Genomic DNA, 27,583 nt, shown 5'->3' on the forward strand with positions numbered 1-27,583 from the left:
TTATTACATATGCTCTAAGTTTGCGAAGTTAATCATTTGACTGGTGCCATACTTTAAACGAACCGTGCTTTGTACCACAATTTAGGGACTTATTTGGACCTAACTCGATAAAAGGAGAGCAAAGTGAGAGCCTTATTATCGTTTTAGGATTTTAAACGGTTAAGGATTTTGGAGGGGAAGTTAGGGGAGAGGATAGGGATGAGTTTTATATAAATTTATCAATTTCCCGTCAAATGTTCAATATAATTCAATGCACACTAGCATAATATCAACATACACATTTTGTAGCTAATCCCTTCGTCTATGTGCTGCGCAATACCACATTGTATAACAGGCCTGGTTGATGAAGATACATAGACATAATATTTCTGCAATTATAAACAAATTCAACATTTTAATCCAGTGATATTCCACTGAAATAAAACACGTATTTACCTCCTTTTTACTGAATCATTCAAATATGAAATGAATAAATAACAGAAAATAAGCACTCTATTAATGATAACGTAAATATTATTCTTAATTTAAATATCTAAATGTAGTTTTTGATGGACTTTTTGTTATACATGATTACGATATAGGAAATGTTCTGAAGGTCTTACAAATCCTCAGACCCCTTTGAAACAGATCTTCAGGCCCCTGTGTAACAAATCTTCAGGCCCCTGTGTAACAAATCCTCAGGCCCCTGTGTAACAAATCCTGGGGCTACTTTGTGAATGATCCCTGTTCTCCTTCACTGTAACAAATTCTCGGGATTCTTTGGATGTGAATCCTATTTTCCTTGACTGTAACAAATCTTAAAGCTCCTGTGGAAATAATTCCCTATTCTCCTTGACTGTAAGAGATCTTTATGTTCCTGTTAATATGAATCCTAATTTCCTTGACTGTAACCTGTCTTCATGTCCTGTAGTTATGAGAGAGCCTCCCTCCCCTCCCAATTTCACTTACTTTGATACTGTAACAGGTTATAAGACCCCGCCCGAAAGACCTCCCCCTCTACCCCCCTCCCATTCGCCCCTACTATTCGCCTTGACTGTAACAGATCCGCAGGCCCGCGTGGGAAGGACCTCCCTCCCCTCCCAACACATCTTAGGACCCCTGTGGTACAGACCCCGCCTTGACAGACCCGCAGGCCCCTGTGAGGATAACATTCCTCCAGATACGGCCGTGTAAGAGACAGGTATTTCGGACTTGTTGCCATTTTTACCTGTGTATTGATTGAATTTACAGGTTTTTTCGGCTAATAGATCTAACTGGGACAGCTTATTGATTTTCGACACCTGAGGAAGTGAGAATCGATTCCTTGTCTTTGAAGTGGAAACCAATTCCTGTGGATTTTTACATATCATCTTACCTGGAATTACAAGTGTTGTGGTTTTTACTTCGTTTCTTAATACTCGTGATTCTATCACCATGACAACAGGGATGGTTGGAAGTTACATGTTGACGACGAGAAAAGGGTAATTATTTTTCTTTTTAATTAATTAATAAATGCATTTGATTTCTTCATTAACAAATTGTCTTCTTACGATATCGATATCATACAGCTATATCATATAAAATTCACAGATATAGAATAGATATTTGGAATATCCGGTATTCTGTTTACAACTTAAGAATACTTTATATTCTATTTCTAATATGAATTTACAACTACAAAATAACTTCCACTGTTATATCAGATTTACCATTACGGTTATATATAACACCTTCACTATGGCTTTCTTCTATCAACATCACATAATATAATTCTACCTTTCGGAGAGAAAACGGTACTTCATTTCTGATTGTATGAAACAAATAATCCAATTGTTATTCATACACATGGTAGATTATTTCAAATTGATTTTTTTTCAATCACAATGTAATTGCTATGGCGAGCTTATAACTCGTAATAGTCTGTTTACGTGTACAGAATACATCAGCACAGTGGTGTTTAAATCGTCCTGTACATTATACCATAAAGCAGTCTGTACTGATTTAACAAAAGATTTGTAGATGTTTAAACTGAGGATACTGATTATACCGTGTCAGGTTACTTGTATTAATTACAGGTAACAATAAGTATTGACAGGTGATAGAGAAATCTCATGTTAAGGTATTCTATCATGCATTTAAAACTATTATGTGAAGATAAAACACTTTATATCAGGTTTCACGTTGTATGAGAAAAACAATATCTGTTTTAAAAATGAGTCTATACCCACGGCTGAATATATTCAAAGCGTCGGTTTAAATTAAGCATGTAGTGTAACTTGGACGAATTATAAATATAGGATTCAAAATGGACATTTAAAAAATTGTCACTGAATATCGATTTTATTTACTTATTTCTTTTTAATAATTTTGATTCAATATTTTTGATATTGTGTAATATATCATATACAAAATAGATCGTAATGAATGAAAGAATCCTGGGGTGTACGGGTGTGGGAGGGTGTGTAGGGGTGTAGGAGGGTGTGAAGGGATGTAGGAGGGTGTGTAGGGGTGTAGGAGGGTGTGTAAGAGTGTTGGACGGTGTGTAGGGGTTTAGGAGGGTGTGTAGGGGTGTAGGAGGGTGTATGGGGATGTAGGAGGGTGTGTAGGGGAGTAAAGGGATGTAGGAGGGTGTGTAGGGATGTAGGAGGGTGTGTAGGGGTGTAGGAGGGTGTGTAGGGGTGTAGGAGGGTGAATGGGGATGTAGGAGGGTGTGTAGGGATGTAGGAGGGTGTATAGGGGTGTAGGAGGGTGTGAAGGGATGTAGGAGGGTGTGTAGGGGTGTAGGAGGGTGTGTAAGAGTGTTGGACGGTGTGTAGGGGTTTAGGAGGGTGTGTAGGGGTGTAGGAGGGTGTGAAGGGATGTAGGAGGGTGTATGGGGATGTAAGAGGGTGTGTGGTGGTGTAGGAGGGTGTATGGGGATGTAGGAGGGTGTATGGGGTGTAGGAAAGAATTGGTGGTGTTTCTACTAACGTATGTTTGATATACATTGTGAAGCTGAAAGGTGCTTTTAAACGTAGTTCTGTATTCCGAAATGACGTTACGATCTACAAATCAAGGTACGCATTAACGGCTACGTCGATACGAATGACCAGGACTGTGTTTGATCAGGACTGTGTGTTTGATCAGGACTGTGTGTTTGATCAGGACTGTGTGTTTGATCAGGACTGTGTTTGATCAGGACTGTGTATTTGATCAGGACTGTGTTTGATCAGGACTGTGTGTTTGATCAGGACTGTGTGTTTGATCAGGACTGTGTTTGATCAGGACTGTGTTTGATCAGGACTGTGTGTTTGATCAGGACTGTGTATTTGATCAGGACTGTGTTTGATCAGTACTGTGTGTTTGATCAGGACTGTGTGTTTGATCAGGACTGTGTGTTTGATCAGGACTGTGTGTTTGATCAGGAATGTGTGTTTGATCAGGACTGTGTTTGATCAGGACTGTGTGTTTGATCAGGACTGTGTTTGACCAGGACTGTGTGTTCGATCAGGACTGTGTGTTCGATCAGGACTGTGTGTTGGATCAGGGCTGTGTGTTTGATCTGGACTGTGTGTTTGATCAGGACTGTGTGTTTGATCAGGACTGTGTATTTGATCAGGACTGTGTTTGATCAGGACTGTGTGTTTGATCAGGACTGTGTGTTTGATCAGGACTGTGTGTTTGATAAGGACTGTGTTTGATCAGGACTGTGTGTTTGATCAGGAAAGTGTGTTTGATCAGGACTGTGTTTGATCAGGACTGTGTTTGATCAGGACTGTGTGTTTGATCAGGACTGTGTGTTTGATCAGGAAAGTGTGTTTGATCAGGACTGTGTGTTTGATCAGGACTGTGTTTGATCAGGACTGTGTTTTTGCAGATCATTTACATTAAAACGTAATGCATCATAAATCACCACATGAGTCATATACAGAACAATATTTGATATATGGTGTATGGCATGAACAATCGGATAAAGTATCAGATATGTTTTATCGGAAAGTTGTCAACAAATCTTCAAAACAATAATGACAACAAATTTGGATAAACAAATATTGAAATAGATTTCACTTGTCATGAAAATAGGTTAGGTGTTAGGTAGAATTTACAATCATGTAAAGTACGAACTTCAGCTTGTCCCTTCCTCTGGTCACACAGTTAAGCGTAGAACGTATGCTGAACCCTTAGATTTTGAAGGTCATCTAAGACCTGTCAGCCCAGGTTACATACCGTGAGCTCCACTGAATGATTAGCTAAGCAACATAAGTAAGCTTTCACGAAATGTGTTGCATATATATTGATACAATCTACCACAAGTTACAAATATCACTTTACAAATATATATATATAGAGAGAGAGAGAGACAGAGAGACAGAGAGAGAGAGAGAGAGAGAGAGAGAGAGAGAGAGAGAGACAGACAGACAGACAGACAGACAGACAGACAGACAGACAGACAGACAGACAAGTATGTAGTCAAAAATCAAATTGAAATTCCATGCACAATTTCTTCCAAAGCATTTCCAGTTTAAGAACTTGTAACTACAAGAGATAGATATATAGAACATTACCGAGGCATGAAATCGACTAAGTCATGTACAAAAGGACCGCACTTAGTCTAAATCTATAAATATCAGAGTTTTCAGCTTGTTATCTAATGGAATTAGTTCAGCAGAATTTATAGATCGTTAGTTCCGTTAGTTAATATGATTTCAAAATTATAATAACCAGGATAATCGTCTTTGTACCAACAACATAACGCATAATATAGCGTGACAGCGTTAAACGGCAGTTTATGTTTTAATAACTGAAAGTACGAACTCTCTAAAAATACTTATAATCTATTTCAGTGTCAAGTATGCAAGTTCTCTAATAAGTTGACCTACATACCAAACGAAATACATAGTAAGTTCAGACAAATTTGTTGAGATATTCAGTTGCGCGGGCAATTATAATCATTTTACGAGAACATCAATTTAAGTCGTCATGTTTACAACTTAACTTTATCTCCCTAGTAACTATTGCGTGGACACTACACCATATTCTATTGTCCATCTGCCGTTATGTGTTCGTTACAATTGTAGCTTTAATAGCGTATCTCTATTGCCTTAGGAATCAAGCGGTATGACCAAAGCCTGTATCCTGTAGTAAGAGAGTGGTATAATTGTAGCCAATGGGTCCCGATAAACAGTTTTTAACGTTTAATTAATTAACATTTTTGTATTTTGTATCAAACCGTTTTGATGTCACAGGGAGATAATTTCAAAACATATGTCTGACACGTGAAAAAATCCAGTACATTTTCTTGAAGAGAAAACATCTTTTGCTATATTTTGAGAGAACATGAATGTCGATGAGACCAGACATTTTCATTAAGAAATGAAAGGACGAATCGTCACATCTCGACAAATTCCGTCAAGGTTCGTAACGATGACGGAAACAACCGATACGTTGCTATTTGGAAATCAATAAGACGACTTTATTTTAGTCACTTGTCTGCTCTGTATCGACTATTCGGCAGGTAATCGTTCCTACCAGAAACTTTAGGCGCTTCTAATTCCTTTGTCGATAAATACAGGAAAGAAAAGAAAACACCTTGATCGATAGTTAATGTTCTAGCGACTGGAAATTCAGGACTTAACGAGAGAATGCAGAGACCGGTGTAGGATTCTATAAGCGGAAAAACTTGACTGCAGTTCAGTCAATAAAATGCGTTACCTCAGAGGAAGCCCCAAGACTCCCTACCCAAAGCGTTACCTCAGAGGAAGCCCCAAGACTCCCTACCCAAAGCGTTACCTCAGAGGAAGCCCAGAGACTCCCTACCCAAAGCGTTACCTCAGAGGAAGCCCCGAGACTCTCTACCCAAAGCGTTACCTCAGAGGAAGCCCCGAGACTCCCTACCCAAAGCGTTACCTCAGAGGAAGCCCCGAGACTCCCTACCCGTGGTGATCTGTATTTCACGAGAAACTGAGAAACGGACCGGTCTGTGCTCTGGCTGACATGCGACTGTTCTCCTGTATGTTGTTCCGTGAGATATCGACCAGCTATTACAAGAAGACTCTCCTTCAAAATGACACCAGTTGATAATGAGTAGATAAACCCTATAGGTAAACAAGAATGACCTTCGTAAGGAAAGTGATCTTTGTTGACGAATCATATTTAACAATGGTTATAGATCGATATGTAGCACTATTCCATGTCATATACATATCATATCGGATTAGAACACAATAATTATACCATTTATTACGACATCAACAAGCCAAACCTAGAGCCTAGTGTGTATTGATGTTTGCGACATCTGGTGAGAGGGACTAAGACTACTGTATCCGGGACATGTATATGGTCTCACGTTAACCCATCAGACATGTTGTAATTGGACAAAGAGTGACTGGCTCCCGACGTAAAATGTTACTCATGAGTACATCGAATAGAATGCCACGTGACCAACGGCGTCACATATCAACACTCTGTACAGTAGTGGGCAAGCACTTGATTGATATGGCAAATAGCAAAGATAAATAAATTTATTAATTTAAAAAAAAGAGAAACCAAATATTTTTTTGTTTATTTCTCACTACCTTGTAATACCCCGGGGTTGACGAATTATATACCTTTACTATACAACATTTTAACACGATATTCATTCTCATACAAAAGCGCTGCATCATGAACATTTTGGTGTGACATATTTGCCAAATGTAACTAAAAACCTTCTAACATTATTTTAAAAAGAAATGAAGGATTTTCTAAAATGGTTCATTTAGCCCTAAATATCTGTGTTCTGTATTGGGTTAAGGTAAATATATGTATACTGAGTAGGGTTGAGGTAAATATATGTATACTGTGTAGGGTTGAGGTAAATATGTGTTCTGTGTTGGGGTAAATATATGTGTTCTGTGTTGGGTTGAGGTAAATATATGTATACTGTGTTGGGTTGAGGTAAACGTATGTATACTGTGTTGGGTTGAGGTAGATATATGTATACTGTGTAGGTTTGAGGAAGAGGATTATCGAAATTTATATAATATAATGTTTCTATAAAAGTTTATCAAAGCTATAGTCTATTTCAACATTCGACATTTAAATTTGATTGAGTTGTTTCCCTTCTACTGACACGAAATGTTACACAAACGCTAACCACGGGCACCTGTATCTACAGCCGGACTGTATTTTTGGCTGGAGCTGTTTACGTTGCAGATACAGGTGTCTATACTGTAACAATATAAAGACGAGCTCTTTTGATTGTTTATAGCATGTTAATCTCTAAACAAAATTGTGTCTTTGGAATCATAAGATCTGTCAGATTCTACCAGGGAGAATCTAACGGATAATTTTATGTGGAAATTTCACCAAGAGGCCTTGGACAATACTATAGTAACTCTCTGCCTAAGTGTGATCTGAATTGTTTTAAGACGAAAAAAAATTAAAATGACCGGAGATCAGGAACCGTATTCACGAAACCGTTCTCATGCTCAAGCATGAATTTTATGCTCAAGTCTTATATCTTGTTTTAGTTAAAAATGAACAAAGAAGGCTGGTTTTGAAAATATTTGAAAGGACTTCAAGCCAAATGCTATATTCTATGTTTAGAGTTGACATTTGTATTATTGGATATGATTTAAGTGAATTATGAAAAAGTACAAAAATCTATGATTGAGCATGAGAGCGGTTTCATGAATACGGACTCAGGTTTTACACCACTTTGTTTTAACTCTCAGCTAATGAAGGTTTTTGACAAAATACCTCTCACTTCAAGCAAGATCTGTACAGTTCTGTAACTGCTCTCATGACAATGCACCTTAAACGATTTCTTTTGTTAGCATCATTATTGTGACGTCATAACTAAATGACGTCATACTAATGTCAATGTAGTTTCAAACATGCTAAGGTTGAAATTCCACTTTCCTATTTTAAAGCTAATATCCAAAGTTAATATTTTAGACTTGGTGCAAATAAAAATATTATTCTGGCCCATCTTCTCCGTTATATTACGCTCACAATCAAAGACTATGATGGAGTTTTAGACCCACAACATGTCCCTTCGGCTCTGTCTTTGTTTATCAATAACAGTATTTTCTCGCCATTGTATTTTAGAATGCGTCGTTTTTTCCGACTACTGTTAACTTTCACCATCAAATGTGACTTTCTAAAGGTTCATTGAAATCTTTCGATTTTGGGTTGTTTTGGTTGTAAATAATGATTGTGTACTTAAAGGGCTGGTCGTCAATGGAAAATGAAAAAGAAGCCGGAATTTTATTAAATGGTTCGACAGTTGTTTCCGTTTAATAGAAATAAAGCTGGGGCCACGCATTTCATAAGCTAGGGTGAGCTTTTCGTTATTATCGAAAAATACTATTTTATCATGTTTTAACTACAATATATATCAATTTGTTAATACTTAGACCAACATTGTATTAAAAAGTAATTCGCCATCTTTTTAAGTTATATATCCAAATTAAAATTTCCCTATATGTGGCCTCATCATTTTCTTACGAACATATTCGGCTTGTATTTAACATCTTAACATCGAATATATACATTCATTAAGAAAACTAGCGGAGTGTTTTAATGAAGTGTTGGTTTTCATATCTTGTGAACATGTTTAAATTTGTTGATAGTCTTGGTGATCGGGCAGTACAAAATTCGAAAATGTAAGTATTCTTGTATAGGCTTTAGACATACATAATAACACATTGTGTATATAATGTTATTGTTCCATGTCATACAAGTTAACACTATATTACGAGATATAATGAAATAAGACTTCAAAGTTTTTATTTCTGGGAAAAGCAAAAAATGAAAACTTCGAAGCGAGCTCCATAATATCTCATATGAAATTAAAAAAATTATATACTTTTCATCATATAACGTAGAAAAAATTCATTTTGACACATTTGAAATTAAAAATGTGGAACACAACCATCAACGGGGTGAGGGTGGGTGGTTGGTTGGGTGGGATGGGGGAGGGAGATATACACACATATACATAAATGGTTACATGATAATCATATGAACTGTGACCTACAGAATTATAAACGTTTAATTATCATATACAATGTGAAGCACCTTTACATGATTTATAGATTCTATAATGTTATTGTTCCATGTCATACAAGTTAACACTATATTACGAGATATAATGAAATAAGACTTCAAAGTTTTTATTTCTGGGAAAAGCAAAAAATGAAAACTTCGAAGCGAGCTCCATAATATCTCATATGAAATTAAAAAAATTATATACTTTTCATCATATAACGTAGAAAAAATTCATTTTGACACATTTGAAATTAAAAATGTGGAACACAACCATCAACGGGGTGAGGGTGGGTGGTTGGTTGGGTGGGATGGGGGAGGGAGATATACACACATATACATAAATGGTTACATGATAATCATATGAACTGTGACCTACAGAATTATAAACGTTTAATTATCATATACAATGTGAAGCACCTTTACATGATTTATAGATTCTTTGTCAAGTTCGACAACATTCCACAATCAACAGAATAAACACACCCGAGAGTAATAACATACTGGTAATATATACTTTTATATGGAAATTAATTTTCTCCGCTAATATCTATTGCCTGGGTCACACGGTACTGTTACACGCTGACCACTAGGATTTTCATACATGTAACTTGTATACCTGTATATCCTCATGTATTAAGCTGTGGTGTGAAGGAATGCAACATTAATAAACGTATTAGAATTTCAAATAATGCTACACAAATATAAGGACTGTAGATGAAAAAGTTTTGTTCACTCTCGTGGTTAGCGGGGACAGAAAGAAACAAATTCTCATCACTCTCGTGGTTACCGGGGACAAAAGAAACAAATTTTCATCACTCTCGTGGTTACCGGGGACAGAAAGAAACAAATTTTGTTCACTCTCGTGGTTAGCGGGGACAGAAAGAAACAAATTTTGTTCACTCTCGTGGTTAGCGGGGATAGAAAGAAACAAATTTTCATCACTCTCGTGGTTACCGGGGACAAAAGAAACAAATTTTCATCACTCTCGTGGTTACCAGGGACAAAAGAAACAAATTTTGTTCACTCTCGTGGTTAGCGGGGACAGAAAGAAACAAATTTTCATCACTCTCGTGGTTACCGGGGACAAAAGAAACAAATTTTCATCACTCTCGTGGTTACCGGGGACAAAAGAAACAAATTTTGATCACTCTCGTGGTTACCGGGGACAAAAGAAACAAATTTTCATCACTCTCGTGGTTACCGGGGACAGAAAGAAACAAATTTTGTTCACTCTCGTGGTTAGCGGGGACAGAAAGAAACAAATTTTCATCACTCTCGTGGTTACCGGGGACAAAAGAAACAAATTTTCATCACTCTCGTGGTTACCGGGGACAAAAGAAACAAATTTTCATCACTCTCGTGGTTACCGGGGACAAAAGAAACAAATTTTCATCACTCTCGTGGTTACCGGGGACAAAAGAAACAAATTTTCATCACTCTCGTGGTTAGCGGGGACAGAAAGAAACAAATTTTGATCACTCTCGTGGTTACCGGGGACAAAAGAAACAAATTTTCATCACTCTCGTGGTTACCGGGGACAGAAAAAAACAAGTTTTGTTCACTCTCGTGGTTACCGGAGACAAAAAGAAACAAGTTTTCTTCAATTTCGTGGTTACCGGGGACAGACATAAAAAATAAATATATTTATAAATAAAAAAAGTTTAATGATACGCTTAAACATTGATTGATGCCATTTATCGAACAGTTTTAATTAATGTCCATTAACGTTAATGAATGCGTCGAAGTATGACGTGTTCGAGTTCATACATGCATGAACGTCAAATTAAGAGGAAATCGGCAATGTCAGTTGAAGAGATAATGAGTTTAATTAAGAATTCGTTCTAGCATGACGTGGTACCGACAATTGAGACCAACTTTGAGGTACATATTTAGAATATTCAGTGTGAAAGTTGGCCTCAAATCTGTCAAAAATCACAGCTAATATGTACCTGTAAGCAAATCTTTCATTACTGTCGTGCAAACAATATTAATTGATTGCAATTATTATTAAACTATGTCGGATTATAGTTTTGTCGTTTAAATATAAGAATTTGTGGAAAGAACAGAATTTTGGAATAGAAATGTCAGCTTGATAAACACGCTATTTGTTTTTCGTTTGTTTGTTTGTTTTTACATTTACAATATACTTCCTTATAAGATAGGGGACATATTTTGATATAAACAAATCTCGACGTTCTGTGTACTTCAACCTACTGTTCTATATAAATACAATAATAAACATGTATTCCAAATTCAAATCAGTGCAGTAAGTATTCAATAAGTTGTTATCCTACATTCAGGTGTTAAAATCAAATCAGTGCGGTAAATATTCAATAAGTTGTTACCCTACATCCAGGTGTTAAGATGAAATCAGTGCGGTAAATATTCAATAAGTTGTTACCCTACATTCAGGTGTTCAATAAGTTGTTACCCTACATTCAGGTGTTAAGATCAAATCAACGCGGTAAATATTCAAGAAATCGTTACCCTACTTTCATGTATCAAAATTGTTGAAATAAAAATACCGATATTTTTACGATTTAAATGATCATCATGAAAGACAATAATTACATATACATCAAACCATCGAGTGATATCTGTCTCACTTATCAATTTTAGGACAAACTACTGTGATAATCAAATGCTGCGAAAACCTAAAAGTGTGGTGTGTAGATTAGACATACAAGATCAGTAAATATTTAAGTGTTTTACTCAGTATATCACCGATCTATACAACACATGCCGTTGTTACCTGAAATCGATACAAACGGATTTAATCAAATACCGATCTTCCCAGATAAAACACGCACAGGTGCAATGAAACCTTACCTAATATAGGCACTAGGTAAAGCATGTATACGTATAGACACGTGCTAAGGACATCAACAACAATCAGGACTGTACGAGTTCGTAAGCAGAAATCAATGTCTTAAGGGTGTATGTTACCTTAATGTGATGTGCTTCTCATCAACTGAGGAGTTCCAAACTTCGACATTATTTTTTTAAATATGTTGTTATATATATTCGTTTATCACATAACCCTCCTGTGAATATGTGTCATTATTTTAATATACACTGCGTCAGTCAGAATTAAATTGTGACGTCATAAAATGGACAATGATGTTACGTCACACCAAAATGGCTCCTTACACTTGATTTTGTTCTCTACATTTTGACTTAAAAACCTCTCAAACATGAGATCTAATGAAACTTGTGTTGAAGTTGTTATTTTTTCTCGCCAAGACCCAGAAAAAAAAAAATAAATAAAAAAGAATGAATTAATTTCTCAGAATCGTTTGAAAAAAAAATCTCGCTTGAAATGGAAACTTTTGAATGAAGATAGAAAAGAGCATACATAATATTATACCATATAATGTAGAAATGTCGATAACTGATGATTATTTATCAATAGTAATAACAATGTAAGGAAAGTATGAAAATAAATATAATGTTAACCGAAGCCGAAAGTGGCACACAAAAGTTGTCTCTGAAAGGTTTTCATTGTACGAAAATTTGCACCAAATTTAACCTTTAGAGGAAACGTCACAAAATAAACATTAAGGAACATTGTAACGCGATTTGAACTTGAAATGTACAATCAGCTCATATAGAACATATTTACACAGTGTCTACAGGAATTTGATTTGGCCATGAAGCACAAATGTACATGTACATTAAGTGTGTGACAGAGAACAGTACAAATATCAGACATATTACATAATCAGTGATCCCCATCACGGACTTCAAAATAGCGATATATGGACATCTTCAGTGATAACGACAATTTCAATAATGTCCATTATTTATGTTATAGTAATTATTTCGGTTATAGTAATTATTTCGGTTATAATATTTATTTCGGTTAAAGTAATTATTTCGGTTATAATATTTTTTTCGGTTATTAGTAATTATTTTGGTTAGTGATAATTACAGCGAACGAGATAATTATAAGCAATGCCAATAATAAAGCGATAACTGTAGAATTAATTCGTGAATATAATTAACCTCCACAGTAACGATTCAAATATGACATCACTAATTGTCGTTTTGTCATTTTTGTAATATGGTGATAATTTCAATAATTTAGGACAGACGATTACATCCTTTGGATCATTTACAGAAGAAGTATTAAGTAGAGAGAGCGGAAGTTGCAAAAATACTGTAGCAGTCGTAGGCGGAAATAGAATTCTGCAATAACTGAAATCTTGTTTCCGTCGTTTATCCATTGTTATCGCTGATCCTACATATAGCACGCTCGGCAATAGTTCTCACTGTCTTATATGATTTACGGTGAAATAAGGTGGCGAAATAGCATTTATTTCAAAACCATATTTACGTGTCACTTTATGAACGAAGTTTCACGGCCTGGATGCTATATTGCGGTATAGATAATTTTTCAAAGAATAATATTGTGGCTTATTGCGGCCGTTTCGCTTTGTCGCGACGCCAACGTAACAATACGACGAAATCTACACGCCAACGGAACAACGCGACAGAAGTACCCTACCAGCGCGATAGTGTGACATCGCGACAACAGTATCCCGGCAACGCGATATATCTTTTTGTCTCGTTGTCGCACTGGCGAGGTACTTTTGTCGCGTTGATGGAGTACTTCTATCGCAATGTCAAAGCGAAATGACCAAAATCAGACAACGTATTGCGACATGCGATATTTCAAGGTATGGTCGAGGTTTCGCGGTACGGACAAAGTTTCACGGTTTCGAAGATTTATTGCGCATTTACTTAGTATCGCGACGTGAACAATACGTCGCGTTTGTCCATCCTCTTCATTTTCTTCTTTTTTCCACTGAAAAGACAAGACTAAAGAGTCACCAAGAGAGGTCTATATCTGATTTACTACTTAATGTTTCATAATCATGCTTACGTCACTTCCTTTTATAGGACACACTCCCTAATTTGTTAACGTTATTTTTTTTTATATCATTATTAGTCTTTTTAATACCGTTTTTTTTTTTTTAATAATTGAATCTCGTTTTACGTAAACTAATTACAGTAACAACGCCAGTTCTCTTTAACCATACCTGATACTTACACATACATACACCTGTGTAGGCACCAGATGTACAATTACGTTTCTATGAAAAAAGATCAGGTGATTCCCAATGTACATATTCTACTGACCCCGATCCATATTTGTTATCAGCGTCAGATCGCTGGATCAGCCTTTTAAAATATCGTCCATGAATATTAATGTATGTATGAGCTGTGCGACTGTCGTATATCACTCGAGTGTGTGGAGATCACATGTAAAATAGAAATCCATTTCCCATTTAGGACGGCAGGTAGGAGTATAGATCGATAAATTGGAATCACATTTCACAGGCTGCATTTAGTGTCAATTTCCGCGGAGGGTGTGTGTAAAAATACAGAAGCGCTTTAAATATCAATTACGATAGTTTGTTGGCATAAACCGTATATGATCTTAGAATTATTTTGTGATACTTGAAATATTAGAATAAGCAAGTGAAGCCAGGTTCACAGGAAGTCATTGTTTATAACAATCAATAATAAAAGAACAATTCTATAAAAACGATCTTTTATAGAAATCCCCCCCACCCCCCCCCCCCCCCCCCCCATCATTGATTTCTTTAGGGAGAAATCCACCAGGCAGATTGTCGTTTTCATGTCAACATACAAGTGTGTGGTTTAAATTAAGTGTGAATACTGGCGGGAGTAAGTGAAATTGATAGAAGAGCTTTAATATCTATATGTCTGGTACAGGTAGCCGAGTGTGAACGCGTCTCTTACACACCTGAACGTGAACTGTATACTATTGTAGACACTTTGTTTACCTTTACCTATCCGGCTTAACGACAGTGGCTTTTGGTGGACGTCTCTCTTTCATATACAAACAGGCCAAATATTGTACATAATAACACTACGCGCATTGTACAAGAAAAAGAGAAGTTTTCATATCTACAGTGTTTTACGACAGAAACCAACAAGGATTAATTATAACAGCCAGTATTTAGGAAACATTATGGACAGGAAATTTGGAGGAGTGATATTCTCATTTCAACCAAAACTCACGTAAGCATTGTCATTGTGTATATGTTACCAGTGATTATATAAATATATACATACATATAATATATATATATATATGATACATATTCAATGTTTCACCACAGAACAAGTTTCTTTCGCTGTAGTATCAAGTTATATAAAAAACGGATGTGTAGGTCGACTCTGAATTTCGTCATAAACGTTTATACTAGTAAATGAAATTCGCATTATTATCTGATAATGAAATTTCATGCCGGATCGAATTTTGTCTTCATTCGATATACATTAACAGCTGATAGGTATAATTGTGTCCAAGACAGGCAGGTAGAGATGGAGAGATTCAGGGTCGGGTACATCATGGATTTAGATATATCTTAATCCGTGGTGGTATGTAGCAGGTGAGGGACCAAGGAAAAATGGGATCGAGGGGAGGACTCGTGGGAAGAGAAAATTGAGAAGACAAAGTGTTGGAAGGATAGAGTAAGGAAGTAATACACAACGATGGAGAGATATGTCTGAAGAAAGGAGAAAGAAGGTGATACAGATAACAGACATAGTGTTGGAGTGACAGATCACAGGAGAATACAGAAAAAGAGGGAGAGATAGGATTGTAGACAGAGGCGATCGAAGGTGGTACAGAGGATAGAGAGAATGTTAGAGGGACCGGTTAGAGAAGGAATACAGAAAAAAGAGGGAGAGATATAATAGACAGAGGAAATCTAGGTTGGAACAGAGGACAGAATGCTGGAGGGACAGATCAGGAAAGGAATACAGAAAAAGAACGATGGAGATACAGAGTTGTAAACAGAAGAGATTAGGAAGTGCATAGGATAGACAATGTATTGGAGGGGACAGATTACGGGGAAGAGATAGAATGGAGACAGTAGAGATTGGGATGTACAGAGGGATGACAGATTACGGGGGAGAGATAGAATGGAGACAGTAGAGATTGGGATGTACAGAGGGATGACAGATTACGGGGGAGAGATAGAATGGAGACAGTAGAGATTGGGATGTACAGAGGGATGACAGATTACGGTTGAGAGATAGAATGAAGACAGTAGAGATTGGGATGTACAGAGGAATGACAGATTACGGGGGAGAGATAGAATGGAGACAGTAGAGATTGGGATGTACAGAGGGTTGACAGATTACTGGGGAGAAATAGAATGGAGACAGCAGAGATTGGGATATACAGAGGGTTGACAGATTACTGGGGAGAAATAGAATGAAGACAGTCGAGATTGGGATGTACAGAGGGATGACAGATTACGGTTGAGAGATAGAATGGAGACAGCAGAGATTGGGATGTACAGAGGGATGACAGATTACGGTTGAGAGATAGAATGGAGACAGTAGAGATTGGGATGTACAGAGGGTTGACAGATTACTGGGGAGAAATAGAATGAAGACAGTAGAGATTGGGATGTACAGAGGGATGACAGATTACGGGGGAGAGATAGAATGGAGACAGTAGAGATTGGGATGTACAGAGGGTTGACAGATTACTGGGGAGAAATAGAATGAAGACAGTCGAGATTGGGATGTACAGAGGGATGACAGATTACGGGGGAGAGATAGAATGGAGACAGTAGAGATTGGGATGTACAGAGGGATGACAGATTACGGGGGAGAGATAGAATGGAGACAGCAGAGATTGGGATGTACAGAGGGATGACAGATTACGGTTGAGAGATAGAATGGAGACAGCAGAGATTGGGATGTACAGAGGGTTGACAGATTACTGGGGAGAAATAGAATGGAGACAGTAGAGATTGGGATGTACAGAGGGATGACAGATTACGGGGGAGAGATAGAATGGAGACAGTAGAGATTGGGATGTACAGAGGGTTGACAGATTACTGGGGAGAAATAGAATGGAGACAGCAGAGATTGGGATGTACAGAGGGGTGACAGATTACGGGGGAGAGATAGAATGGAGACAGCAGAGATTGGGATGTACAGAGGGATGACAGATTACGAGGGAGAAATAGAATGGAGACAGTAGAGATTGGGATGTACAGAGGGATGACAGATTACGGGGGAGAGATAAAGTGGAGACAGTAGAGATTGGGATGTACAGAGGGGTGACAGATTACGGGGGAGAGATAGAATGGAGACAGCAGAGATTGGGATGTACAGAGGGATGACAGATTACGAGGGAGAAATAGAATGGAGACAGTAGAGATTGGGATGTACAGAGGGATGACAGATTACGGGGGAGAGATAAAGTGGAGACAGTAAAGATTGGGATGTACAGAGGGATGACAGATTACGGGGGAGAAATAGAATGGAGACAGTAGAGATTGGGATGTACAGAGGAATGACAGATTACGAGGAGAGATAGAATGGAGACAGTAGAGATTGGGATGTACAGAGGGATGACAGATTACGGGGGAGAAATAGAATGGAGACAGTAGAGATTGGGATGTACAGAGGGGTGACAGATTACGAGGAGAGATAGAATGGAGACAGCAGAGATTGGGATGTACAGAGGGATGACAGATTACGGGGGAGAGATAGAATGGAGACAGCAGAGATTGGGATGTACAGAGGAAATATAGATTACGGGGGAGAAATAGAATGGAGACAGTAGAGATTGGGATGTACAGAGGGATGACAGATTACGGGGGAGAAATAGAATGAAGACAGTAGAGATTGGGATGTACAGATGGATGACAGATTACTGGAGAGAGATAGAATGGAGACAGCAGAGATTGGGATGTACAGAGGGATGACAGATTACGGGGGAGAGATAGAATGGAGACAGTAGAGATTGGGATGTACAGAGGAATGACAGATTACGGGGGAGAAATAGAATGAAGACAGTAGAGATTGGGATGTACAGAGGGATGACAAATTACGGGGGAGAAATAGAATGGAGACAGTAGAGATTGGGATGTACAGAGGGATGACAGATTACGGGGGAGAAATAGAATGGAGACAATAGAGATTGGGATGTACAGAGGGATGACAGATTACGGGGGAGAGATAGAATGGTGACAATAGAGATTGAAACATTGTGGAGAATGTAGGAGTATGGGATAAAGATAAGGTATTAAAGAAGAAGAGGGAGAGGTGGTGGTGGTGTTAGATAGACTCAATAGAAAGGGGAACGTTATGAAAGTATGAAATGGAAGGGCGGGGAAGAATCGAGAGAAGGAAGAAAAAAACATGTACAATTAGGGGAACTTAAGGAGATGTGTAAAATGGGTCGTGGGTTTAGCGTTTTATTGGAGAAGATGGAGCGCTGTGTCAAGAGGACGGAAAACCTTTAGCGAAAACCGGGAGTCGAGGAGGCTGTTGTGGAGGGGAAGTAGTGTGATGGTCGGATAAATGTTGAGGGAGATATTCGCACTAGGTAATTTTATTGTGCACACATGGTTGAGGAAATGTGGGAGAATGGAAAAGTGAAGGAGTTTGAAATGCTTTATAGAAAAATTTAATGTATTGATTCAGATGTATCAAGGAAGTATATAATCTTCTTTATAACTAATTGTTTTAAGTATACGTAAGTTTTGAAATTTTGTTATATCATATCTTATCAAAGTATAACCTTATTTCAATTTAAACTGACGGACATGAGCTTTTTGATTATCAATATTATTCACTTTTTCAGCTTTCTGTATATATAAGATTTATTCTGAACATACTAAACCGATCAAAGTTAAAATAAATAAAATGAAATAAAATACAACTATAAAATAAAAATAAAACAAGTTGAAGAAAAAGTTCCTATGATTTTAAGTCCATGCTACACGAGAGTTTATGAAGTAAAATTACCCCCACCCCTCTATACACTGTCGTCATTGTTCCCTGACAGAATAAGTGTTGTTCGTGTATATATTGGTCTGGTTAGTGGGTTTTCTCGAGATAAAAAATATGGAATGTCTGAAATATATATATGTGTAGGTGTTTTTAGTGAAGTGGAGCTCTACGGATTTTATACGATTTAATTATACACAGGAAGTGTTTACGGGTTCAATATGATACTAAGAACAAGACTTTATGGAACTAATGATAATCCAATTTTGGATAATTGGTGACATGTCGATGTATTTGTACAATGCTGCTCTAGTCACCGGGATCAGAAATTGTATTTAAGAGATTTTGAGGTTTTATTAATATTTGTCTTTGCTGTATAAGAATGTCAATTTCACCGAATATTGAAGTAACCCTTCAAACCTCTAAAAGACATGTTACACCCAGACCAGGGTAGACCCATATTCACTGTAACAAATTATCATGACCCTGTGACACACACCAGGGTAGGTTCGTTAACAACACAACTGTGACAAATTATCATGACCCTGTGGCACAGACCAGGGTAGGTTCATTAACAACACAACTGTGACAAATTATCATGACCCTGTGACACAGACCAGAGTAGGTTAATAAATACCTCGACTGAAACAAATGCTCAGGACCTGTGATACAGACAAGACCGAAACAAATGCTCAGGACCCTGTGATACAGACAAGACTGAAACAAATGCTCAGGACCCTGTGATACAGACAAGACCGAAACAAATGCTCAGGACCCTGTGATACAGACAAGACTGAAACAAATGCTCAGGACCCTGTGATACAGACAAGACCGAAACAAATGCTCAGGACCCTGTGATACAGACAAGACTGAAACAAATGCTCAGGACCCTGTGATACAGACAAGACCGAAACAAATGCTCAGGACCCTGTGATACAGACAAGACTGAAACAAATGCTCAGGACCCTGTGATACAGACAAGACTGAAACAAATGCTCATGACCCTGTGATACAGACAAGACTGAAACAAATGCTCAGGACCTGTGATACAGACAAGACTGAAACAAATGCTCAGGACCCTGTGATACAGACAAGACTGAAACAAATGCTCAGGACCTGTGATACAGACAAGACTGAAACAAATGCTCAGGACCCTGTGATACAGACAAGACTGAAACAAATGCTCAGGACCTGTGATACAGACAAGACTGAAACAAATGCTCAGGACCCTGTGATACAGACAAGACTGAAATAAATGCTCAGGACCCTGTGATACAGACAAGACTGAAACAAATGCTCAGGACCCTGTGATACAGACAAGACTGAAACAAATGCTCAGGACCTGTGATACAGACAAGACTGAAACAAATGCTCAGGACCCTGTGACTAATTCTCAGGTCCCTGTGACTCGCATGGTATTACGACTACATATACACGACAAGTATATGCCCTGTATCACCGCTCGTGTTTATATATACAGCATATATTGATCTTCTGCCGGCAGTTGAAGTGTCCCATGTCAACTTTGAGTGTAAATAGCTACTTATATCCCACTAACCCCGATGTACGAGAGAAACCTCCCACGTATATTTATTAGCTACCTGGCTATAATACACACCTGTACTAAATGATTCATTGTTTTAATCAAGTGGACTCCGCTGATGTATATGATACAGTAAATGAATAAAAATACCACATGAAATATACATTACCTGATGAGACACGAGCAACTTACATACAAAATCGATAAAGGTTCTGCACTGTAACTCAAAATATACACTGTAACCCAAAATATACACTGCAACTCAAAATACTCAAAATAGACACTGTAACTCTAAATATACACTGTAACTCTAAATATACACTGTAACTCAAAATATACACTGTAATTCAAAACATACATTGTGACTCAAAATATACACGGCAACTAAAAATATACACTGCAACTCAAAATACTCAAAATAGACACTGTAACTATAAATATACACTGTAACTCAAAATATACACTGTAACACAAAACATACACTGCAACTCAAATCATACACTGCAACTCAAAATAATTTGACGGACAAGTGTTTGGTCCGAGTTCTATAATTTGACGGACAAGTGTTTGGTCTGAGTTTTACTATTTGACGGACAAGTGTTTGGTCTGAGTTTTACTATTTGACGGACAAGTGTTTGGTCCGAGTTTTACTATTTGACGAACAAGTGTTTGGTCCGAGGTTTATAATTTGACGGACAAGTGTTTGGTCTGAGTTTTACTATTTGACGGACAAGTGTTTGGTCTGAGTTTTACTATTTGACGGACAAGTGTTTGGTCCGAGTTTTACTATTTGACGGACAAGTGTTTGGTCCGAGGTTTATAATTTGACGGACAGGTGTTTGGTCCGAGTTTTACAATTTGACGGACAAGTGTTTGGTCCGAGATTATAAGATAATTCCACTTTGTGCCTTTTTTGAGTGGTACATCTAGATTTCACGTCATAATTCTCAGGACCCAAGCCTTTATGACAGCAATAAACATCGTTATTCTGGTAGTTGTTACTACTAACGACGATATCGATTATGACGTCATTGTTGTCTCAACCGGAAGCCGTCAATTTCATTGTCAATTATTGAATCATTGATTAGCAACGCATGCTTTTATCGGGGACATTTTAAGTTCCGCCGAGCTCATTGTTTTGAAAAGCTTCACTCTGAAGAAGATGGAAACACGAATTTAGAATTCTGGACGAAATTGTGGAGCTTTCTTTTTAATCAACGGCCCGGAAGACCAGAATGCCTAAATGTTCAACATGTTGAGAGAAGGCGATGTAATAGCAATCGAAATATTTATCATGCGTGTTTTTGAAAACGGAACCTAACGTTTATGAACTACCTGGAGAGCAAAAGTTGTTTATGCATTTGAACAATCACATTTATCGGCCTCGCAAGTCAAGTCATCAAAGCTTCTGGCGGATATCACATAGACGAAAAGCGACCAGGAAACCGCATTTTATTGTCTGGAACTGGCTAAGAGACAAATTATACGATATTCAGTATTTCTTTATACTTTTAATTGTCATTATCTTATTAATTTATAAATTTATTAAGTGAATATTTGCCATCAAGGTTGCGCTGCTGGAAACTGCTACTCGAGCTTGAAGCCAGTATTTTTCGCCAAGTCTGTTACTCAGATCTCTTCGTCGAAACACCTTCCACCCAGTCGCATTTCTAAATGAAATGCGTAAAAGCAAAACCAATGTCAAGTCTGCTAGCTATCGTTTTTTGTTAATTTCTCGACGTTTAAATCATGTTTCCAGTGCGGAAGCTTCCGGTGGTGGCGGAGGTGGACCGAAAGGAAAACGTTCGGAAGCTGAATTCAGCAAATGTGATAATGTTACCCAGGACAGAATATGGAAACAAGCCGTTGGAAAGGAGGAAATGTGTCTCAAAAATTGGTAAGTCAAAATTATTTACAAACTTTAATCAAAAATCATTTTTTATCTATAAATTTGTCTGTTATCATGCGTTATGGTGATATTATCAAGGTCCCTTCTCTCAACAATGTATTCATATGGATTGAAAAATAGTACATTTACCACAATGAATACCCCTTCAGTTCTATTTTTTACATAGATACATAGAACACAAGTTTAAGATACATGATGAAAGGGTAACTTGATATGTCTGTAACTACATCTTTTGCTGTACTCATAATTTTGGATATTCCTAAAAACGTTCACACGAAATATCTATTTCTATCGACACATTGTCATCGTGTTAAATATAGAAATCTATGTTAATATTGTCAAGCTTATTTCTGGTGCAGTACTTGTTAAAGTCATATATACCATACTCCAAAAACATATAAACATGTAAAACATATGCTAAACACACTATTAGAATCTAAATTTCAGATCAGAAAAAAAATAATAATAAAATAAAAAAATGAATATTTCAAAGGTCAAGATAATGTTTTCACTTGGTCTCTGAAAAGAGCGTTCATTCCTTATTTTTTTCTTTTTCTTTTTCCCCACAGCATCTGCATTATGTCCCTCTAAAATTCTGGCATCCTGCGTTATAGAAATAGCAGTCGGAATTGACCTTTCTTATTTTATCATTCTACAAGGATTAGTTTATCCTAATGCGTTTTGTAGCACATCTCAGCGTAATAAAGTGATATTCCTTTTTTGGGGTCGCCATTGCCATCTTGGAAATCTGATTAGGATTCTCATCAATACCCTTGGATTTTGAAGTCGTGACTTCATAGAGTACGTTGTTTTATGTTTATTATGGTCTTTTCCAGGAATGAAAACTGGGGATTTCTGACAGAGTTTGATTCCAAGGTACGTTAATTCATACAAAGTGTGTAGATGTATATGTCAAATGAATACAAAAATATATAAATTAATTAAAAACTCAATAAATCAATAAATTAATAAATCAATAAATATAACTTATTTTCGATTCCCTCCAATAATAGGTGTCTGGTATACTAGCTATTCTGTCTAATGCAAGTATTTTTGATCTTCTTCTCTGTTACATGTTCGAATGCCCCGACTTTGTGATGTTACAGATATTCTAGGTAGACTTGTTGGATGCTTATTTAATTTACCACGATCTACTGATGCATATGACAACGAGTGATTTACGATATCTATCCATGTTTCGATTTGCAGAATAAGCGAAAACGACAATGTACTGTTTTTTTATCAATGTGTGTATATTTTCAATAGTTTAAAAGATATCATTTGAATATTACTTGTGAATATGGTTTGAAAAAAAAAGTTTCAGTTAATTTGTTCGAGAAATAGGACCTTTTGAACACGTTTTCTACTGACAATTCAAAATTATATTTTTTTTGCTATCCCTTAAACCAATCATTGCATAGAGAATGCATGGTCAGTGTCTTAAAATATAAGCTATATAATGGCAAGGATGAAGAAAGACAAAAGTGGGGAGGAGCCTTTAGCGAGTCACTATTGTCTTTCTGTCCCGGGCAAAAATGCAGCTTATAGTTTAGGACACTGACCATATCCTACCTGAGATTACCATTACGCTGAATTTTGCCTGACGACGGACGTCAAAATATTAACTCCGCGCGGAAGTATAAATCCAAACTTCATCGGATATAGCAGCGATTTTATGAACTTTCATAAATCAACTTGATCATTACACAATGTGAAATCGCTTTTTTCAGCAGCTATTTATATTTTTATAGTTCTAAACGTAATATTTCAGTTAATTCAGAGAGTAATTCTGTCGAATTACCGCGCGTGCTAAAATACAGCTGTTTTCCGTCACTGCCGAATTCAGCAAAAATATATTTGGCAGTGGCAGTTGCAGGATAAAGAATGATATCAGTACATACATTAAAGATGTGAAATTCCAATATCATTAGCATCTGGATGAAATGTAAAACACATTGCTAGAACAATTCAATATTTCCTACATTTACAGTCGTCCTAAATATCTTCCTATATATTCAGGTTAAAACTTGGAGCCTTTTGTATTTTGAACTTTGATCCATTCAATATCACCCCTGGATAAGATTAGTAGCCGTCTAAATAGGATTTTGAGAGTAATTAATTAAATGAAATTGCTACAATATATATACCATATCAAATATGACATTTGAGAAATGAAATACACATTGATAATTAATGGTTAGCCATCGTAACCAGCTCGAAACTGTATCCACGATGATAAAATGATATTTGAAATACTTTAATTTATTACGGTTTATGTAAATTACAGGGAGAAGGGATTACGATGGCGGTAATTAGACACAATATCATTTGTGACTTATTAAATCGCATTATTTTGTTGCTCGAGTAGAAATCACTGACATGTTTAACGGTCCGTTCTAGTTCCACATTTTATCATCAAGAGGAAGGCTAGACTTCCAGAACTTCAAAGATGGCGGCTTCCTCACAGATACCTAAATTTAATTCTATATTCCTGCGGAACAAGAAATACTAGTATTTGAAATATCTTACGGATTTCTTCATTATCCTGCCTCCCCATCACCACTGCTCAGTCATTTAGACTTATTTGAGAACGGTTGGTTTTGTTTTGCGGGCAAGCTTAAGCGTCTGTGTGATTGAACCTACCTTAAGTACTTGGACTTCACTACGGCTGCTTTTAATCATTTAAAAACGTTTGTGTTGTCGACACTATGATGCTCTAGAACTACTGAACGTTGTAAAACATGAACCGTGTCCTACTCGAGCAATAAAACCGATTTGTGTTGATGTTTGAAATATACATTTTGGTTTGGTTTGTGTGGCCATTTTGTCAGAGCGTTTCCTTTTCGTTGCTACATCATGAGTGTCACGTCCACAGGCTCCGGCACATTATCATTATAATCACAATAATCAGTTCATGAAGTCAGTGGTAAAGGCCTACTAAACAAACATGTCCATGCGAGGATCAAGCAATTTATTTTGTAAACTAATGTCACCAACGTCTTCTGTTATATTACAGAATACATGATGGAGAAAATCAATAACCACTAGAAACAATTTAAAAGTTACAGATACACTGAAAACTGGGGCATCGTTTAGGTCACTGGCTAATCCGACACCAAGTCAAACATAGACCAGTTTACACTGTCTTATCCGACACCAAGTCAAACATAGATCAGGTCACACTGTCTTATCCGACACCAAGTCAAACATAGATCAGGTCACACTGTCTTATCCGACACCAAGTCAATCATAGATCAGGTTACACTGTCTTATCCGACACCAAGTCAAACATAGATCAGGTTACACTGTCTTATCCGACACCAAGTCAAACATAGATCAGGTTACACTGTCTTATCCGACACCAAGTCAAACATAGATCAGGTTACACTGTCTTATCCGACACCAAGTCAAACATAGATCAGACTACAGTGTCTTATCCGACACCAAGTCAAACATAGATCAGGTTACACGGTCTTATCCGACACCAAGTCAAACATAGGTCAGGTTACACTGTCTTATCCGACACCAAGTCAAACATAGATCAGGTTACACTGTCTTATCCGACACCAAGTCAAACATAGATCAGGTCACACTGTCTTATCCGACACCAAGTCAAACATAGATCAGGTTACACTGTCTTATCCGACACCAAGTCAAACATAAGGTTACACGGTCAGGTTACACTGTCTTATCCGACACCAAGTCAAACATAGATCAGGTTACACTGTCTTATCCGACACCAAGTCAAACATAGATCAGGTTACACTGTCTTATCCGACACCAAGTCAAACATAGATCAGGTTACACTGTCTTATCCGACACCAAGTCAAACATAGATCAGGTTACACTGTCTTATCCGACACCAAGTCAAACATAGATCAGGTTACACTGTCAGGTTACACTGTCTTATCCGACACCAAGTCGAACATAGATCAGGTTACACTGTCTTATCCGACACCAAGTCAAACATAGGTCAGATTACACTGTCTTATCCAACATGAAGTCAAACATAGGTCAGGTTACACTGTCTTATCCGACACCAAGTCAAACATAGGTCAGGTTACACTGTCTTATCCGACACCAAGTCTAACATAGATTATGTTACACTGTCTTATCCGACACCAAGTCAAACTGTTTAATCCCAAGCTATGTCAGACAGTCAAATTATGTAGTTAAAAGAAGATGACAACAAATTGGGTAACTAGGGAATGTGTTGGTAACTAGGGAATGTGTTAATACACAGATGCTGAACTGGACAGGTGCTGATATACTCCATTGCTATCAATATTTACCATCATGCTGAAGAGTTCCACTAGTGTGTTTGGTTTTTGTCTATTTACATGATATCACGAGTTTAGTGTATCACTTGTCTAATTTTTACGTTTTGGCATGTTTTTTTACAGCATTTGCAAAATATATGCCAGGTTTTTTTTTGTCAGAACCATGTACAATGTATGCAGATATTTGTATACAATCAGACTTGTTTTTTTAAGTGACATGGTAAGAGAGCATGTGATTAATGTTTTAAGATAAGAACTGGGTATCACATCGCTTTTTTTATGATATTTCCGACAGCAATATACAGTGTAGATATTATAATTGTTTACTCATGTTTTTGTGCTACAACGCCGGCGTTTTTATAACAGATTTTTGTAAAATGTATAATAATTGATAAGCTGATGGTGAGCACATTACTCCGTACACCAATCAAGATCCGGTACACCTCTTCAAAAAAATATTGAGTAATGTCTCTGATTCACTTACCGTCTTTTTCAACTATCCGCTAGGCGTCGCGAGCGTAACCTAGCGGAAAGAAATGTTCTAATCTTAAAGTAGGTTATCCAGCCTATAAAGGTCAGTTACTGACCAGGACGCGAAAAGCATGAATTGTAATGAAGTTCAACTAAGTCATTAATGTCTTTGATTTTACAGGGAAATCGTAAAGAACCGGAACCTTTACCAGAAAAGATCAGCATATTTTCGGATGATGTACCAAATACCAATTCCGGAAATTATGGGTCAAAGGTCAATTCGGAAGTCGGCGTTACAATGCAACAACTAGAATTCCAATTTTACAGTGGAAAACGGAGGAAGAAGATGGGCAATGATCTAGTGTGTTATTAGTTAGGCAATAAGACAATGTAAACCCATATATAGACGGGGTTTGCTTAAGACCGCCGCCATTTTATTACAAGGTATTGAAGGCTTGCGGCTTCGAAAGTTTTGTGATAATTTTACCCGGCCTATTGAAAAATGTATTAAATTAAAGTAATGCCATTGTTTATATAAACATTTTTTAATACAAATTATACTAATGCAAACTGTGTATTCATAAGCAATAATTGACT

The 27,583-nt window shown here is 37.1% G+C and overlaps 1 protein-coding gene across 1 annotated transcript; it reads left to right on the plus strand.

Annotated features, from left to right (window-relative positions):
• The first annotated feature begins 5,661 nt into the window (after window positions 1–5,661).
• On the plus strand, window positions 5,662–27,433 carry LOC132562285 (uncharacterized protein C2orf50 homolog). The gene is made up of 4 exons (XM_060227026.1): window positions 5,662–5,897; window positions 22,086–22,223; window positions 23,072–23,111; window positions 27,168–27,433. The coding sequence occupies exons 1-4, from the start codon at window positions 5,662–5,664 to the stop codon at window positions 27,357–27,359; spliced, it is 606 nt and encodes a 201-aa protein (XP_060083009.1). The 3' UTR covers window positions 27,360–27,433.
• Window positions 27,434–27,583: the final 150 nt, after the last annotated feature.

Source organism: Ylistrum balloti, unplaced genomic scaffold (assembly GCF_031769215.1).
Source record: "Ylistrum balloti isolate Yb309-2 unplaced genomic scaffold, AGI_CSIRO_Ybal_v1 Utg371388, whole genome shotgun sequence".
In the NCBI taxonomy this organism is placed as follows: Eukaryota; Metazoa; Mollusca; class Bivalvia; order Pectinida; family Pectinidae; genus Ylistrum; species Ylistrum balloti.

Coding starts and splice junctions, on each gene's coding strand:
- LOC132562285 (XM_060227026.1), top strand. CDS start 5,662: ATGCGTTACCTCAGAGGAAGCCCCAAGACTCCCTACCCAAAGCGTTAC. Junction 5,898..22,085: donor CCCGAGACTCCCTACCCGTG/GTGATCTGTATT, acceptor TCATGTTTCCAG/TGCGGAAGCTTCCGGTGGTG. Junction 22,224..23,071: donor GAAATGTGTCTCAAAAATTG/GTAAGTCAAAAT, acceptor GGTCTTTTCCAG/GAATGAAAACTGGGGATTTC.